At 42.5% G+C, this 16,213-nt stretch overlaps 1 protein-coding gene across 1 annotated transcript in view; it reads left to right on the forward strand.

Moving 5' to 3' along the window:
• The window catches only part of MSH2 (mutS homolog 2), a 74,161-nt gene that overhangs the window by 24,832 nt on the left and 33,116 nt on the right, over positions 1-16,213 (forward strand). The window contains exon 7 of the mRNA XM_006880900.1: positions 83-282. Coding sequence (XP_006880962.1) covers positions 83-282 — 200 coding nt within the window. The remainder of the gene's footprint in view (positions 1-82; positions 283-16,213) is intronic.

Genomic DNA, 16,213 nt, shown 5'->3' on the forward strand with positions numbered 1-16,213 from the left:
GTGAGGTAAATTGTTCCCATTTGGCAGGTTTTTGTTTCATATTAGAGTATCTTAAGATTAATCCTATTGCAATTTATTTCAGGTTAAATTTGGTGGAAGCATTTGTGGAAGATGGAGAATTGAGACAGGTTTTACAAGAAGATTTACTTCGGCGATTCCCAGATCTTAACCGACTTGCCAAGAAATTTCAGAGACAAGCAGCAAACTTGCAGAACTGCTACCAGCTCTATCAGGGTATAAATCAACTCCCCGGTGTCATCCAAGCCCTGGAAAAATACGAAGGTATCAAAAGGAGTTCTGTTTTCTTTCACTCGTAGTGTCCTCCACAAGTGGGCTGACCTTCAGAAGTTGATCCTTGTGACTCCTATTTCTGTGATACGCTTTTTCTGATAGCAGATTTGTAGACGTAAAGCTAAATGACAGAAGCCATGAATTTGAGAGCTGATTAGTGATCTCTGCTCTTAGTAAATATTCATAGGACTGTTTAGAATTTTTGTTTTTCAGAACGGCATGTGAGAGTTAGTGGATTTATCATGAACAGGGCTATTATACTAACAGTGGATGACTAAACAGGGTTCAGTGACTGAAAATGACTCCTAAGCCCCAAAATGACAGTGCATTCACATCTCCAGTTTATGACAGAGAAAGAAAGCAGTATTAAAATAGGAGATGCTTCACCCTCAAGTTCTTCTCACAGTGAGGGGTATAAGGAGAGGCCAGGTGCAGACTCCTCTTTACCTTATTGTGAGGCCCATGGCAACAGGCACATTCTCAGGTGAGAAGCCACTCGCATGAGCTTGGAACCTGGTGCCCAAAGTAGGGTCTTGACCGGGCTTCAAAAATGAGGTTTCATGGGACTTGCAGATGCACTGCTGATTGATAACCAGCCTCTACAGCAGAGGCCTCTGGGGGATTCTCTGAGACCAAGTGCTGGTCACCAGTCACAGTGAACAGTGCTGACAAGCTGGTGTATTGTCAGGGGCCTTCCAGACGAATACAACTCCTGGGGATTCTGTGAACAAGAGATCTCAGCCTTGCCCTGTGCTGTGCCGTCCTTATGATCTCCACATTGCTTGAATCCATTGTTGCAATCATTGTCAGTCCATCTCTGACTCTCTGTCGTCCTCAGCATGTTTTTTCCTAGGATTGGCCCTTCCTGACAATATGCCCAGAGTATGTGAGACCAGGTTTCACCATGTTTGCTATTTAAATAGTTAATAGATATTAATTAATTAATAATGTTGTTATGTGCGATTGAGTCAGCTACAACTCAAAACAACCCCTCCAGCTATGATGTCCTTCTCTAAGGACTGGTCTTTCCTGACAACATCCCAAATTATGTCAGATGGAGTTTCAAAATTTTTCTTACCTCTGAGGAGCAACCTGGTTTCACCCTCTCTTGGGTGAAACCTGTTTGTTTTCTTGGTGGTCCATGGTATGTATCTATGTTCAGTACACTTCTCCAGTACCACAACTCAAAGGCATCGTTTGTTCTGTCATCCTTAGTCATTGCCCAGCTCTCTGCTGAATAGCAAGTAATCATACAAATGTCTAAATCAGAAGTTTCACATACTTACTGCAACACACACCAAGTTAAGATATTTGAAATCAATCAGCCTAGAAAGTAGAAAAGGTGTCTTTCCTGGGGTGGCGCTTAGGACTGTGTTGTTCTTTCTTATGAGACACTCTAGAGATGATGTCTGCCTTGGTCGTTGGGAACCCAGCTGAACTTACTTTTTTTTTTTAAGTGTGGTTTTCATCGTATAACAGCATAGCTCCATTTTCATTTGATTTCATGGCAAAATCAAGGAGTCTTGACTTGTGAAGAAAACAATTAAACTGAGCAAAATAATTATTTTATAAGTTTTAATATTACTGGAAGTTGAGTATGTTCTTTTATTGTGATATGTTTTGATAGTAGCTCTAGATTTAATATTAGAAAAAAGAAAGTATGTTTAGAGACAGCAGGGGGCAGTAACAGCATGGAATGTCGATCTGCATAAAACTCTTCGGATCCTTTTTCTTTTTTAAGAATGAGCTGTTTGAAGAGACGAGCCTGTTCCCGTGGTCTTCCTACTTCTTATTAAACAATTGAGCAAAATTCTAAAATAACTGTATTCTACATTCAGAGCAAATTTCGGATGGTGGTTAAAATCATTCCTCTGTTTCCGTCAAGTCAGATCCTACCCATAGCCGATCATCCAGCAGGTTTTCAGCGAGAGTAAACAACATGGAAGGAGATTTTCCATCCTTCTGTGGAGGAGCTGGTGCATTCGAACCATGTGCCTTTGGGATTGTAGCACACCTTCTTACCACTGGGCTACCAGAGCTCCGAGGCATCCAATTTACTTGAATGATTAATTTTATTATGGCTCTCCTGAGGAACATAGCCTTTTCCTTTCCTTACTTCTAATTAATTATTTTCTATTTAATGTACTCCTTAAAGACTTCACATCTGCTGTTAACTCTTTCTTGCCCTGGTAACTGTACAGGTAAGACCTGGAGGTTTGCCTTTGTGAAGTTGAGAGCTTAAGAAAGTCAGTGGTGGCAGGCTCTGGTGGCCTAGTGGCAAGAAGGTGTACTGCAATCCCAGAGGTGCACGGTTCAAATCCACCAGATGCTCTGCTGGAGAGGGAGAAACAGTTTCTTCCTGTACCAGTCAGATCTGATTTGACGGTATACACACACACACAAAATAATAAAAAATAAAATAAAAGAAAGAAAGTCAGTCAGTGGCAGAGTTCCACTGTGTTTTGGAGGAGCATCGAGTCAGAGTCACCAGAGTGGCACCCAAATGTAGCAGTGCTTGTTGTATCCTCACTGAAGCCACGGTGATTTTTCTTAGCACATCTGATCACATCGGTTCTTTCCCTTTTATTCAAAATGCGGCAGTTATTTCTGTCACCCACAGGGAGAGAAAAATGACATACTCTCTCATGCTTTTATGCGTGTTTTTTTTTCCTCTGACTTCACTACTGTGTCCACTCTATAAACCCGTGTTGTTAGGTGTTGCTGGGTCAGCTGCAGCTCCTGGAGAACAGTAGATGTGAACCTTGCCTCTCCCGTGCCATTCTCAGCATCTCCCTCTGCTGTGCTTGAACCCAATGTTAAGTCACTGTGCCAGTCCATCTCATTGAGGGTCTTCTTCCTTTCTCTCTCCTGCTGCCTTTCCCAGCGTTTCACCTTCCAAGGACTTCTTTATGGTCTTCCTCTTTGTTTACTGACCCGCTACCTTACCAGCATGTCGTCTTTTTTTGGAAAAACTGATACATGCCCAAAGTATGTTAGATGAATTTTCACCATGCTTGCCTCTAAGGCTCTCCCTGATTGCACTTTCTCCTAGACAGATGGATTTATTCTTTGTGGTTCACAGTATATTCAGCACTCTTTAACAGATACCACGGTTCAGCAAAACGAAAGACACTGTTTCTTCTTCACTCATCCTTAGCCATCGTCCTGTTTGCATATGCACAGGAAGCAGGGGAAAAGAACCATGGCTTGGACCAGGTACACCTTAGTCTTTAAACTGATATCCTTGCTCTTTAGCCATTTAAAGAAGTCCTTGACAGCAGATTCTCTTAGCCAACACGTCTTGAGTTCTTGATTGCTACTACCAAGGATGTTAATTATAGATCTAAGTAAAATTAAATCATTGACAACTTGAGTCTTTTTCCTCCATCTCTCATGATGCTTATTTTGGAAGGATCTTTGTATTCTTGATTTTGAGATGGCATCTGTTTTGAAGGCTGTAGTACTTGATCTTTTTCAGTAATTGCTTTACGTCATCTTCATTGTTTGCAAGCAAAGTTGTGTCATCTGCATAATACAGGTTGTTGATGAATCTTCTAATCCTGATGTCACAGCTTCTCAGATGATTTGCTCAGCTTACAGACTCAACAGGTGTGGAGAAAGGATACAACCCTGATGGAGGCCTTTCCTAATTTTCAGATAGTTGTTTCTTAGTCTGTATGTACGTTTCTCATGAGTATAGTTAATGGTTCTGAATCTTGTTTCTTCTCAGTATTAGCCAAAATGTTTTATATCCACGTTGTCAAATACCTTCACATTGTTGATAAAGCAGACATTTTTCTGGTGTTCTCTTGTTTCATCTGACATTAATATTCATATTCCTTGTGCCACAGTCTCTTCTGAATCAGCTTGTATTTCTGATAGTTTCCTGTTGATGCTAAAGATTATATATATTTTTTTTGTGAGAAAAATTTATATTTAGAATTAGCCCGCTGGACTCAGTTTAGATGATCTCAATTTTGTTGGCAACATCCAAAGCATCATAATCAGGAGCAAGTCGAACATAGGCCTTCTTCTCTCCATCAGGCCTAAACAAAGTGTTGACCTTGGCCACATCATTGTCATAGAGCTTCTTTACAGCTTGTTTAATCTGGTGCTTATTGGCCTTGACATCCACAATGAACACAAGTGTGTTGTTATCTTCTATCTTCTTCATGGCTGACTCAGTGGTCAGGGGAGACTTGATGATGGCATAGTGGTCAAGCTTGTTTCTCCTGGGGGCGCTCTTCCGGGGGTATTTGGACTGCCTTTGGAGTCTCAGCGTCTTAGGCCGCCGGAAGGTGGGTGATGTGCAGATCTTTTTTTTTTTTGGCTGTGGATGCCCTTCAGGACGCCTTCTTGGCCTTTAATGCCTTTGCTTTGGCTTCAGTTTTGGGAGGAGCAGGGGCTTCCTTCTTAGCTTTTGGCGCCATTTTTGTAGAAAGTAAAGATTATTTTTCAAAAATTGCTGGAACTAGGACCTACCGGATTCTCCTTCCTGGTAATGCCTCCCTAACAGATGTAGTCTTGTCAGTTGTATAGCAGAAAGCTGAGCTGTGGGGTCAGTTTTGTTTTAGGTTTGCAGGGTGAAGAAAGGCTGTAGCCGCCAGGATTCCAGCAGTCTGTTGGAACACTCAGCCTCGTCATTTCCATGTTCTAATTTTGATCCACATTTATCGCCTTTATCCATGGTCAGGAGTGCTAGCTGGATACCATCTTGTTCTTGTCTCAAGGTCATGAGCTTGAGGTCCGTGTGATCCATTGGTTCTTTAGACTGTTTCCATACATCTTGGCTTTTCTTCCTTAATTCCAGACAGAAAAAGACCAATAATTGTACACTGCTTCTAAGACTCATCCCTTCTCAGTAGAGCAGAACGTATAGCTTGTCTAGGTGGATTATGTTATGCCAGTTGACCTTGATGCATCCCTGAGTCTTTGGTTCAGCCTTGTGACTTAATATGTAGTTTTAGATAACACTTTAATCTTGGGGAATCCAAGTGCATCATTACAGTTCAACTTTATATATATATAAAAGACTGTAATGGTATTTCTTGGTGGGATAAATAGATACAGAGAGCTAGTACTAATTGTCCATTACCATCATTTATTTGTTTCTACATGTTGTGAAGTTGGAACCGACTCATAGCTGGCCTTCCAGAGGATTATTTAGAGACTGTAAATTCCATGGGAAGAGATCTCTTCTCTTTCTCCCACAGAGCAGCTGATGGATTCAAACTGCCTGCTTTGAGGTTGGCAACACAATTCCCTGTCTACACGGAGAGTATACCAATTAGCATTTCCAGTCGGAGTCTTTATTTTCAAATTTTATTGCACTCCTACCAACGTTGACATTTTAGTTTTTATTATGAGGGTTAACGAAGTTCATTTTATTGAAAATGAGTCTTGTCATTTGAGTGCAGAGTGGCTTGGATAGAAGGACAGAGATGCTCAAGTGTGTGCCTGTTTGGACAGTGACATCATAAAATGTCCTTTGTCCTGTTGTTGTTGTTATGTGCCATTGAGTCACCCGCAACTTGTAGCGACCCCATGTACAACAGCCCTAAACCTTGCTCTGTCCTGTGCCAACCTCACTGTCTCTAACACACGTACCTCCCACCTCCACTACCCTAGTCACTGAGTCAGTCTATCTCATCAAGGGTCTTCCTCTCCTGCACTGTTCCTCCACTCTCCCAAGCATGATGTCCCTCTATAAGGACCGGTCCCTCCTTACAACATGTCCAGAGTATGTCAGACAAAGCCCAAGAATCCTTGCCTCCAAGGAGCAGCCTGGTTTAACCCTCTGCCAGGATGAACCAGTTCATTTCCTTAGCAGTCCATGGTACATTCAATACTCTTTCTCAGCACCACAGCTCAAAGGCATCAGTTCTCCTATCCTCCCTAGTCATTGTCCAGCTCTCTGACACATAGCAAGTGATTGCAAAGATCATGGCCTGTATCCTGCACACCTTAGTCTCCAGAGTGACATCATTGCTCTTCAGTACTTTGGAGAGGTCCCTAACAACAGACTTTGCCATCACAGTACGTCTTTGCATTTGCTGGTTGCTGGTGTCAAGTGTTAGCTCTTGGAGCCAAACAAACTAACGCTCTTAACAATCTCAGTCTCTTCACCATCCATCCTGATGCTGCCAGTTGGCCCAGTGGTGAGAATCTTTGTCTTCTTGATATTGAAACTCAATCTATACTGAACCCTTTGTCCCATGAAGTGGGTTTTGGGGTTTTTTGTGTTTGTCTTTTTTTTGGTTGAGCATTTTAATTAGAGGTGTTTCTTTTTTTTTAGTAATTCTTTTTAAATTATTTTTAATAAAAGTTTACAGAGACTTAGGGTTTCCAGTCATTCATTGTTGTATTTTTCTCCCTACCTACCACCTCCCCCCCCATAAAGTGTTTTAAAAAGAGAAAGTAGTTCTCCTTTTGTTTGTTATTTCCTTCTACTGGTTATAAAAGGGAACTTACTTGCTCTCTGAAACATTTTCTGTAGATTGTATTCTTCACTATGAATTGTATCTGAACATAAGGGAAAAAATCCTCATCTCTGGGCCAGTAGGCAGTATTATGATAGCTGGAGAAAAGATTGAAGTTGTTAACAGTTTCGTCTCGATCAGATCCACAGTTACCACTCTTGGCACCAGCAGTCAGGAAATTAAGAGACGAATTGCTTTAAGAAGGTCTGCCGTCAGAACCTCTAAAGAGTAACCGTGTCAGTCTAGACACTAAGGTGCACCTCAGTCCAACCCATGGTTTTCTCAGTGGCTTGCTATGCACTGAGAGCCGGACAGTGACTAAAGATGACAGAAGAAGAATTGATACCTTTGAATTGTGGTGATGGGGAGTATTGAACATAATATGGACTGCCAAGAGAACAAACAAGTCTGTCCTGGAAAAACCAGGTTGCTTCTTGGAGGCAAGGCTGACGAAACTCTGTCTTGTGTACATTGAGCCTGTTGCCAAGGAGGGACCAGTCCTTGGAAATGGGCATTATGCTTGGAAGGGTGGAGAGAGGGTCAGTCAGGAGAGGAAAACTCAGGATGAGATCAATTGACACAGTGACTGTAGCAATGGGGACAGATGTGTCGGAGACGGTGAGGTTTGTTCAGGCTAGGTCAGGGTTCAGAGCTATCATTCATAGGGTTGCTGTGTGTCATAGTTGACTCAGTAGCACATAACAATAGCTGCTGGTGGTGTAGTGGTAAGGATTTGCACTGCTGATGGAAAGGTATGTCGTTTGAATCTACAGCGACTCTGGGGGAGAAAGATGGGCATTCCTCTCCCTTGTGATTTACTGTCTTTAAAACCTAGATGCCTAGCTCTGGGCCAGTTCCAACTTGACAGCACACAGCAACAATGATTACGAAGACTTTGAGAACCAAGAGAAGAACACACTCCTCATTTTTTAAGCTGGAAGAACTAATTCAAGCCTCAAGATGCAATACTGACGACTTCTACGGGTAAAGGATTGACCAGTGCAAGAAGCATCAAAAGAAGAAGATGGAAGGAATACGCAGAATCACTGTACTGCAAAGAACTGGTCAGCACTGAATCATTGCAGGAAGTAGAGTTTATGACCAAGAATCATTTCTATTAAAAGAAGTCAAAGTGCACTGAAAGCATTGATTGGCAGAATAGAAGGCTGCAAGGATTGTTGGAATAGCAGTTGAAACGCTTTAGCAAGCAGAAGCAGTCCTGGATGTGCTCATTCGTCTATACCAAGAAATGTGAAAGATTGTTAAATGTTTGGCCAGCTGGAAGAGAACCATATTTGTGCCCATTCCAAAAAAAAGTTGATCCTTTCAGTGCACCTATTTAATCAGTATGCTGAGAAAAAAAATATGAAAAATTAGACTATATGAAGAAGACTCCTCTGTAATGTGCAATACGGAGGTGACATAACCTTGCCTGCTGAAATTGAAGGGGACCTGTGCATTTAATGTAGAAGATAGATCAAAGACCAGCATTGAGTATGAGTTAGACTTCATGGTAATACAAAATTCCTTAACAATTGTACCAGTAAGCAACATTATAATAGATGGAAAAAATTTGAAGTTGTAAGTAATTTCATTTTACTTGAATCCACAGTAGACACCTTTGGAAGTAACAGTTAAGAAATAAATGACATACTGCATTGGGAAGATTTGCTGTCATAGACTTCTTTAAAGTCTTCAAGAGCAAGGATGTCAGTTTAAAGACTAAAGTGTGTCCTTTTTACCTCTCTACTCCAGAGATGGACCCACTCTTAGGTTTTGGGAGTGTCTCTTGGTTAATAATCCTTGCTCTGTCTTTAAAAAAAAAGAATTAGTGCTCCCATCTCCTGACCCTAGCTATGGTATTTTTGTTACTTCATATTCATGTGAAAGTTGCACAGTGAATACAGAAAAATGAGGAAGAATTGATGGCTTTCAATTGTATAGTTAGTGAAGAATCTTGAATTATCCCCTGGACTCCCCAAAGAACAAACAAGTCTGTCTGAGAGGAAGTGCAACCAGAGTGCTCCTTACAGGTGAGGATGGTGAAACAGTTTCTCACTGACTTTGGGCATGTTGTCAAGAGGGGCCAGTTCTTGGAAGAGTTTATTCTCTAGCACTGAGCTTGAGCGCAGCAGAGGCTGTGGGTGCGGTGCAGGGTCGCGCAAGGATCAGCTCTGTTGTTCACAGGGTATCTTTGTGTTGGTGGCTTGTCAACCATACCTAAGAACAAAAACAATGCTTTTAAAGATTCCAAACCCAAACTTAGCACCAGATTCCTGGTGGGGACATGTCGGGAGGACAGAGGACCTGGTTCTAGCCTGGGGCACTTGGGCCTTGCACAGTGGGCAGGCAGGTGGCGGGGCTTGCAGGACCTGGGCTGCTCCTTGCTGGACTGCAGATAAGGCTGGTCGTGTTCCATGTCTGTCCTCCCACTTAACTCTCACTCTGTTCCTGCCGCCCATTACTCCAGCCTCCACCATCAGCACCAACATTTGGAAGCAGCTTTCTGTAAGATTTTAATATGATGTTCGCACAGCATCAAAATCACGTATTGTTCTATTTCACAGAATATATTACGGATTGTAAACAACTTATATCTGTAAAGATAAATGTGACTGTTGTCCCAGGAGTGTAATTGTAATGAAAAAGCTTTTATCCTCAGAGATGAAGATTGAAGATAGCGAAGGTGATGATCTAAGTCGTAATGGAAGAAGACATTTAAATTAACGCTGTACCAAAGAGGAGATGAGCAAATAGCTGTAAGGAGTGATGGGAGAGAGAGGAAGGGAAGATAATCTTATGAAGTGGGGACTGACAAGGAGTAAGGAAAAATATTCATAAGTAATCAGTAGAATCCGAAGAGAAGGGCTGCATAGGAGGAAAAAGAATGCTAATTTGTCAGAATGACAATAGAAATAAGTGAAAAGTAGGAGTGGTGTCAGAGGAAGGATTATTTGCACATGGAGGGGCACAGTGACAAGTGTCTGTGCTTATTTGCAGAAGGGATTACATTGAAAGAGACTGCAGGGAGAAAAATCGCAGGAGGAAGGTTGGGGAGATAAGACAAGGAAGCCAGTGGAGGCAGAATATAAGGGAAGAATTAAGTTATTTTTGTGTTTTACCCTGGCTTACCCAGATTTTCATGATTCTGTTTTATCATTCAGTGGATCCAGGCCCATATTAGTACGATATTAATGAATTTTATTAGTCTTCCCAGTCATATATTCTACCTACATAGATTTTTGAACTCTCTGCAAGTATTTGAAGAGTTGGATAAGGTTTAATTACACTTCATAAGACAATACAGATTTAGCATGGAATGAATAATACTAAGAATTGATGTCAAATTAGTCAAGAGTATGTACTCATGGAATAAATTGCTCAGTTTCTGTTAATTGAAATGGATGGATATCCTTTTGATAGCATATATCAGACTTTTTTAATAGCATACTAATTAGTAGTACTACCTTGAGGATGATTTTCCCAACCTGACAGACGCTTTTTGGAGAGTGCTGACTTAGCCGTTAGCTGGTATCAGACCTTGAACCAGAGTTGGTGCCAGGAGGATAATTGGAAGGAAGTGTCTTGGATCTGTTACTCAGAGCTGTCCTGTAGTTAATTTTGATTCTGGTGTTTCTTGTACATTCAACTTGATTGGGGCATCTTGGTATCTTTTCCTTTGTTTCCCAGCCATTTCTAGTTTGTTTCAGTAATTTTAAGTAAAGCATTTTAATGAAGTGAGAAAAGACTTACCAGTAAACTAAACTGCTTCTTCCTGGATTACTCCATCTTGATACAGACTCTGTAGGACAGAGGGCTCTCCAAGATAGTGTATCTCGATGGAAGGAGACTAGGTCCTCTTTACCCCAACAAGTGGCTGGTGAGTTTGAACTTGTGATCTTCCGATTAGTGTTCCAGTGTATAACCTAGAGTGTCACCAAGACTCCTTTTTTTTTTAATTATTATTAAATTTTATTAGTTTTAATGAACATTTACAGGGATTTTGGGTTTTCATTCAAGTCTCCTTATATATCAGTAATTTAAGTGCAGTTAAAACTAATTCACCCAGCAACCTTAACTCTGCCAAATAAAGGTTTAGGGAAAGCCGCTTTGAGATGGGAATTCAGAGGCCTGTAGCCTAGTTGGCAACTGCCAGGGGTGGAAAAAACCAGGAATTGGAAGCACAGATGCCTGAAGGGACCAGCAGGTAACAACTAAGTGACGCGGAGTGGTGGAGGGGTACGCCAGTGAATTAGAGAGCTAATGCTCTGACTAATGCTAGTCAGCCCATCTGATGACTGCCAGATGGGAGTTCTGCATGAACGTTTCCCATATGTTCCTATTTTTCAATGTCCAATCTGAATTCATACTCTCCTCTCCAAGCTCCTTTCGTCTCACATGCTTTGGGATATTGTCAGGAGAGACTAGTGGTTGGAGGAGGACATCAGCTTGGGAAGGTAGAGACTGACTGATGGAGAGGAAGTCCCTTAACACAATGTTGACAGTGACTGCAACAGTGGGCACAAGAGTCGCAATGGTGCAGGAGTGGCCTGGGCTTTGACCGGTTGTAGATAGGACCACTGTGTGTCAGCGTGCTCAATGGCACCAGTCACAGCAGTTCAGTAAATGATTCAGTGGTCCGCCAGTTGCCTAAAGCTTGGGAGTTAACCTTGGACTCCCGCGCTTTCCTGCAGTCACCAAGACCTGTTGGTTCTCCACCAGAAGGATTGTGTGTCTCTGTCAACCTCCCGTCCCTCCTGTGGCTTCTCTTCCCGGGACTTCTCTTTGCCTCCACACTGTCCTTCTTGCTTTTTACCTTGACTCTCTCTTTTCTCTTGTTCCTCCAACTGTCTCATGTACAGATACACATGTATCATTAACCTGCTTGTATTTGAGAAGTTCCCCACTGCCCTTCCTGTTAAAGTCTAAAAGACGTTCCTCTCATTCCTCTACTTTGGTATCTCTGCCTACCTGTGTGTCCTTTTCTTCCTAACACAAATTGCTAGGATTATTTAGACTTTCTGACCATGACCCATAATGACAAATGTATTTTCCCATTGTAACTCAGTACATTGGTCTGTGTGTATGTGTGTGTATTCATACCATGTACGTAGAAATGGAAATATGTAATGAACTGTACAAAATAACATATAGTGCTCAGACAATAAGCATTATTACTGTGTCCTTTGATACTTTCAAATTTACATATTTTTTAAAAAATGTTTATTTACTACATGAGTTTTGTGGCCCATTGTGAGCATTTACTCCCGGGAGATTTACTGCTCTTGAAAACCCACTGGAGGGTCAGCTATGAATTGGTTCCAACTTGACGGTACACAGTAGGGAGAGCCCTGGTGGCCCAGTGATAAGGAGTTTTACTGCCAACCCAAAGGCAGGCCGTTCAGATTCGCCAGCTGATTCACAGGAAAAGAGATGGGCCATCTTCTCTGGTGCGTGATCTGCCTCTGAAAACCTGCTGGAGGGTCAGGTGTGGGTTGGTTTCGATTTGACAAAAGTGAGGTGGTTTTAATACTGACACGAGTGCACTAACAGTCCGCCAGGTGTGGCTTCTCACTGACGTGACCCGAGTGTTAACTTGCCATAGACTTTCCAAGGCTGTGACGCTGCACACACACAGATCCGCGTCCTCCCTCGCTGGTGTAGACTGCCAGTCTTCTGTCAGTAGTCGAGTGCATACCTGCTTGTGCTGGCCTGTGCACAAGCCATTGTACCACCCTTATGTGAATATGAAGGCATATTTGAGAAAATGAATTCATTTTCATACATTAATTCATCCTAACAAAGGACTAGTATCCAAGAGCTCTTCAAGATGATGAGGAAATAGAAACAGTAGCAAGAGGAAAGGTTTAGAGATACCTTGAAACCTCTGTTGCAGTCACTGCTAGCTGCTGAGGCCGTGGTCGGGAGCACAGCCTGGACTCCACCCTTGGAAAGTGTGGGCTGAACAGACACCAGGCCGGCAAGCACACCAGTGAAAATGGGAGTTTGACAGGTATGATGAGAGAGAAATCCTCAAATGAACTAACAAGAAAATGTAGTGTTTTGTGGTTTGGTAATAAGTTTCTATTGGTGTTTCCATTGGCTGCAAGTCAACATTTTAAAATTTGCTGAAGATAATATCCTTAATGTTTTTCACAGCCTATGAGTAAATGGCACGGACAAGGGTGAGGTGGAGAAAATGAGTCCAGAATTCTTTTTTGCTCCACCAGTTAAAGCTTTGATTTAGAAGAGGCCTAGCACATTCCTGGAAGATGTCTTGATCACTTGTCCTATAAACAGCTGCTTCTTGACAGGCATACAGGTTTTTACTTGGTCCTGAAATTTGGCAAATTTTTTGTTTTGTTTTTTAGATTTTGCGTGTATACCGTCAATTTGGATCTGACTGATACAGGAGGAGATTGTCCCTCCTTCTCCAGCAGAGAATCTGGTGGATTCGAACTGCATACCTCTGGGATTGTAGTGTAGCTTCTTACCACTAGGCCACCAGAGCTCCTTGAAATTTGGCATACTTTTAGATAGAGTTAATGGTGAAGCTTTTAACAATGGTTAATGTATCCTTTACATTGTTGTTCTGTACTGTCAAGTCAGGTTGACTCACCCTGTGGTGGGTTTTCAGAGTTAATTGCGTGGGAGGAGAGTGCCAGTTTTTCTCCCGCAGAGCAGCTGTGGATTTGAACTGAATGCCTCTGGGTTGGCAGCACAACTCCTTAGCACTTATCCACTAGAACTCTTAGATTATTATTGTGTACTGTAGTCAGAACCGACCCAAAGCTGACCCTCCAGTGGGTCTTCAGAGGCAGTGATTGCACAGGAGGAGATTGCCCATCCTTCTCCCACAGACCAGCTGGTGGCCTCGAACTGCTTGCCTTCGGAACTGCAGCACAGCTTCTTGCCACTGTGCCACCAGAGCTCCTCTTAGAGACGTATAAATATTTGTGCTTATTGACTTAAATATCGCAGCATTTGGTGAGATGTACAGCTGTGTCCATGAAAGTGAAGTCTTCAAGGAGTCATCAGTGAATCTTCAGGTACTCATAGTGAATCTGAAGTGCTTAACTCAAATTAAGTGATTTGATAACTTAAACACTTTGGTGCATTTAAGAAGTTAACAGCTGTTTTCCTGTGTTCTCTGCTGTCTGCTTGGTCAGGGTTATTGTGCCAAAGCTCCTGACCATTGAGTGATGGCTCCATCAACTCTTTGCTCTCCTCATAAATTTATTTAGTCAGTGGTTACTATCAATTGCCTACATTTTGCCAGGCGATTTCTCAGGAGCTACGTTGGTCAGTGGTAGCCGAGATGGGGAGGTTATGTCATAGCGGAGGGGTAGAAGGGGAGACTCTGGGCGGTTTGAATTGTTAAGTGCCTAATGACAAGCTGGAAAGTGTTGAAGCCAGTAAGAGAATAGCAGCTTGGGCAGTGAGGCTGGTTATCAGCTTCCAAAAGCCCACAGCCCTGGGGAGCAGTTCTACACACTGTGAATTGGAATTCACTCACTAGGTGAGCTCTGGTGGCCTAGTGGCAAGAAGCTGCACTGCAGTCCCAGAGGTGAGCGGTTCGAATCCACCAAATGCTCTACTGAAGAAGGAGGGACAGTCTCCTCCTGTACCAGTCAGATCCGATTTGACGGTACACACACACACACCCACCAGCAGCAGCAGCAGTAGAGGGAGGCAGACAGTAACCAGATCAGTGAGTAAGAATCTCAGCTAATAGCTAATAATGTGTATGATAAAGTCAGCAGTATATTAATGTGATCTGATGACTTGGCTGAGGTGCTAGGAGATGTTACTCAGATCAGACGGTCGAGGAAATCTCTAAAACATCTCAGTCGGATGTGCTGTTGTAATGGTGAGTGGAGCCTCTGTTAGGATATAGAGGGAGGTTACTGGATCAGCTGCTGCCGGCGCCCCATGCTTGTCATACATTTGGCGTAGGTTTAATGCGTTGAAGGAAAGAGTGAGAAACAGTAGCACAGTTGAGGATAGAACAGAGTTTGGGAGCAATGTTGATAGGAACTAAGGGACAGGTTCTGAAAGTTCAACTTGTTTTGTGTTTTGGACTCTGTCTATACAGTCTATACAAAAATTTCTACAAGAAACCAAGTACATAGAAATAGGTTGTTAATAGAAAACAAATTCTTGATAGGGAAGTGTATCCTTTACTTAACCCATTAAGTAACATTAGATAGAAGGATTGAGCGAAGCCTTTAAATGGAATAGTATTGTGTGGAGTTTTTGTTTGTTTCCAGGCTTTCAGTAGGGACCATGGGGGGACCTATTCTTGGAGGTACTCACAGTTTCTTCACCTCCACGCTGGGGCCCTGGGGTCCTGAGGGTGGCTGGGCACATTGGGCATGTGCTCATCATCTTGGAGGGCACTGGTAGCTCTGGAGAGTGGCCTGGTTGATCATGATTGTGTACTTCGAATAAGGGCTTAGTTGGGGCCAAATTATAGTGAGCCCCCCCCCCCCCCCCATAGAGAAGGACATAGCCAGCTCCAGCTCCTTGGCCCAGACATTCTTGAGGAAAGCTGCAAATCTGGCCATTGTGTTGACCTCAGCGGTGGTGGTGGAGGCTGAAATAATACAATGTTTAAATAATAATTCAAGATACCACCCCTCACCACACTGTAATGTGATAGGAAGAGATACTGGGGAGCTTGGTGACAAAAACCACAGGTACTGGTAATACTCCTATAGCTTATTGATTACATTAATAATGGAGGCAAATGCTAAAGTGCAATGAGAAGTTAAGAGAACATACAGATGTGATTTACTTCTGTGTTTTTTAACTACTCTGAATTCAAGGAGTCTTGTGGTGTTTGAGACCCTGGGGAAGATCATGTTCGGGTTTTTAGGTCGTAGAATAGTGGAAGAGGATTATACCAGCTAGCCAAATTATGATTGGAAATTACTTTGGTATTAGTTATAAGATGTTGTTCTTTGCCATCAAACTGATTCCAACATGGTAGCTCCGAGGAGATAGATTGTATCATAGAGTTCATAAGACTGACTGTTCAGACAACAGGCTACTTGGCTTTTCTTCCAAGGTGACTCTGAATGGGTTCTAAGAACTAGTCACCAGCTTTTGGCTGGTAGTCACATATATATCGTTTGCTTTTGCCCAGCGACACAAGTTACAAATAGGAGAGGAAACTCAGGATGCCAATGAGTGCCTGCAAGACTGGGAGTAAGTGGATGTGATAGGGGGCTTGTCCTGACATGTTTCTAGAAATTTCTTTTGTTGTTGTTGTGTGCTGTTGAGTCAAATCCAACTGGCACAGGAGGAAATTTCTTTTGTTGTTGTTGTTGTGTGCTGTTGAGTCAAATCCAACTGGCACAGGAGGAGACTGCCTGTTCTCTAGCAGAGCATCTGGTAGATTCGAACCACATACCTTTGGGTTTGCAGCGAGTGCAGCTTCT

This window comes from Elephantulus edwardii, unplaced genomic scaffold, assembly GCF_000299155.1.
Source record: "Elephantulus edwardii isolate Elephantulus edwardi_28Jun2011 unplaced genomic scaffold, EleEdw1.0 scaffold00011, whole genome shotgun sequence".
Taxonomy (NCBI): Eukaryota; Metazoa; Chordata; class Mammalia; order Macroscelidea; family Macroscelididae; genus Elephantulus; species Elephantulus edwardii.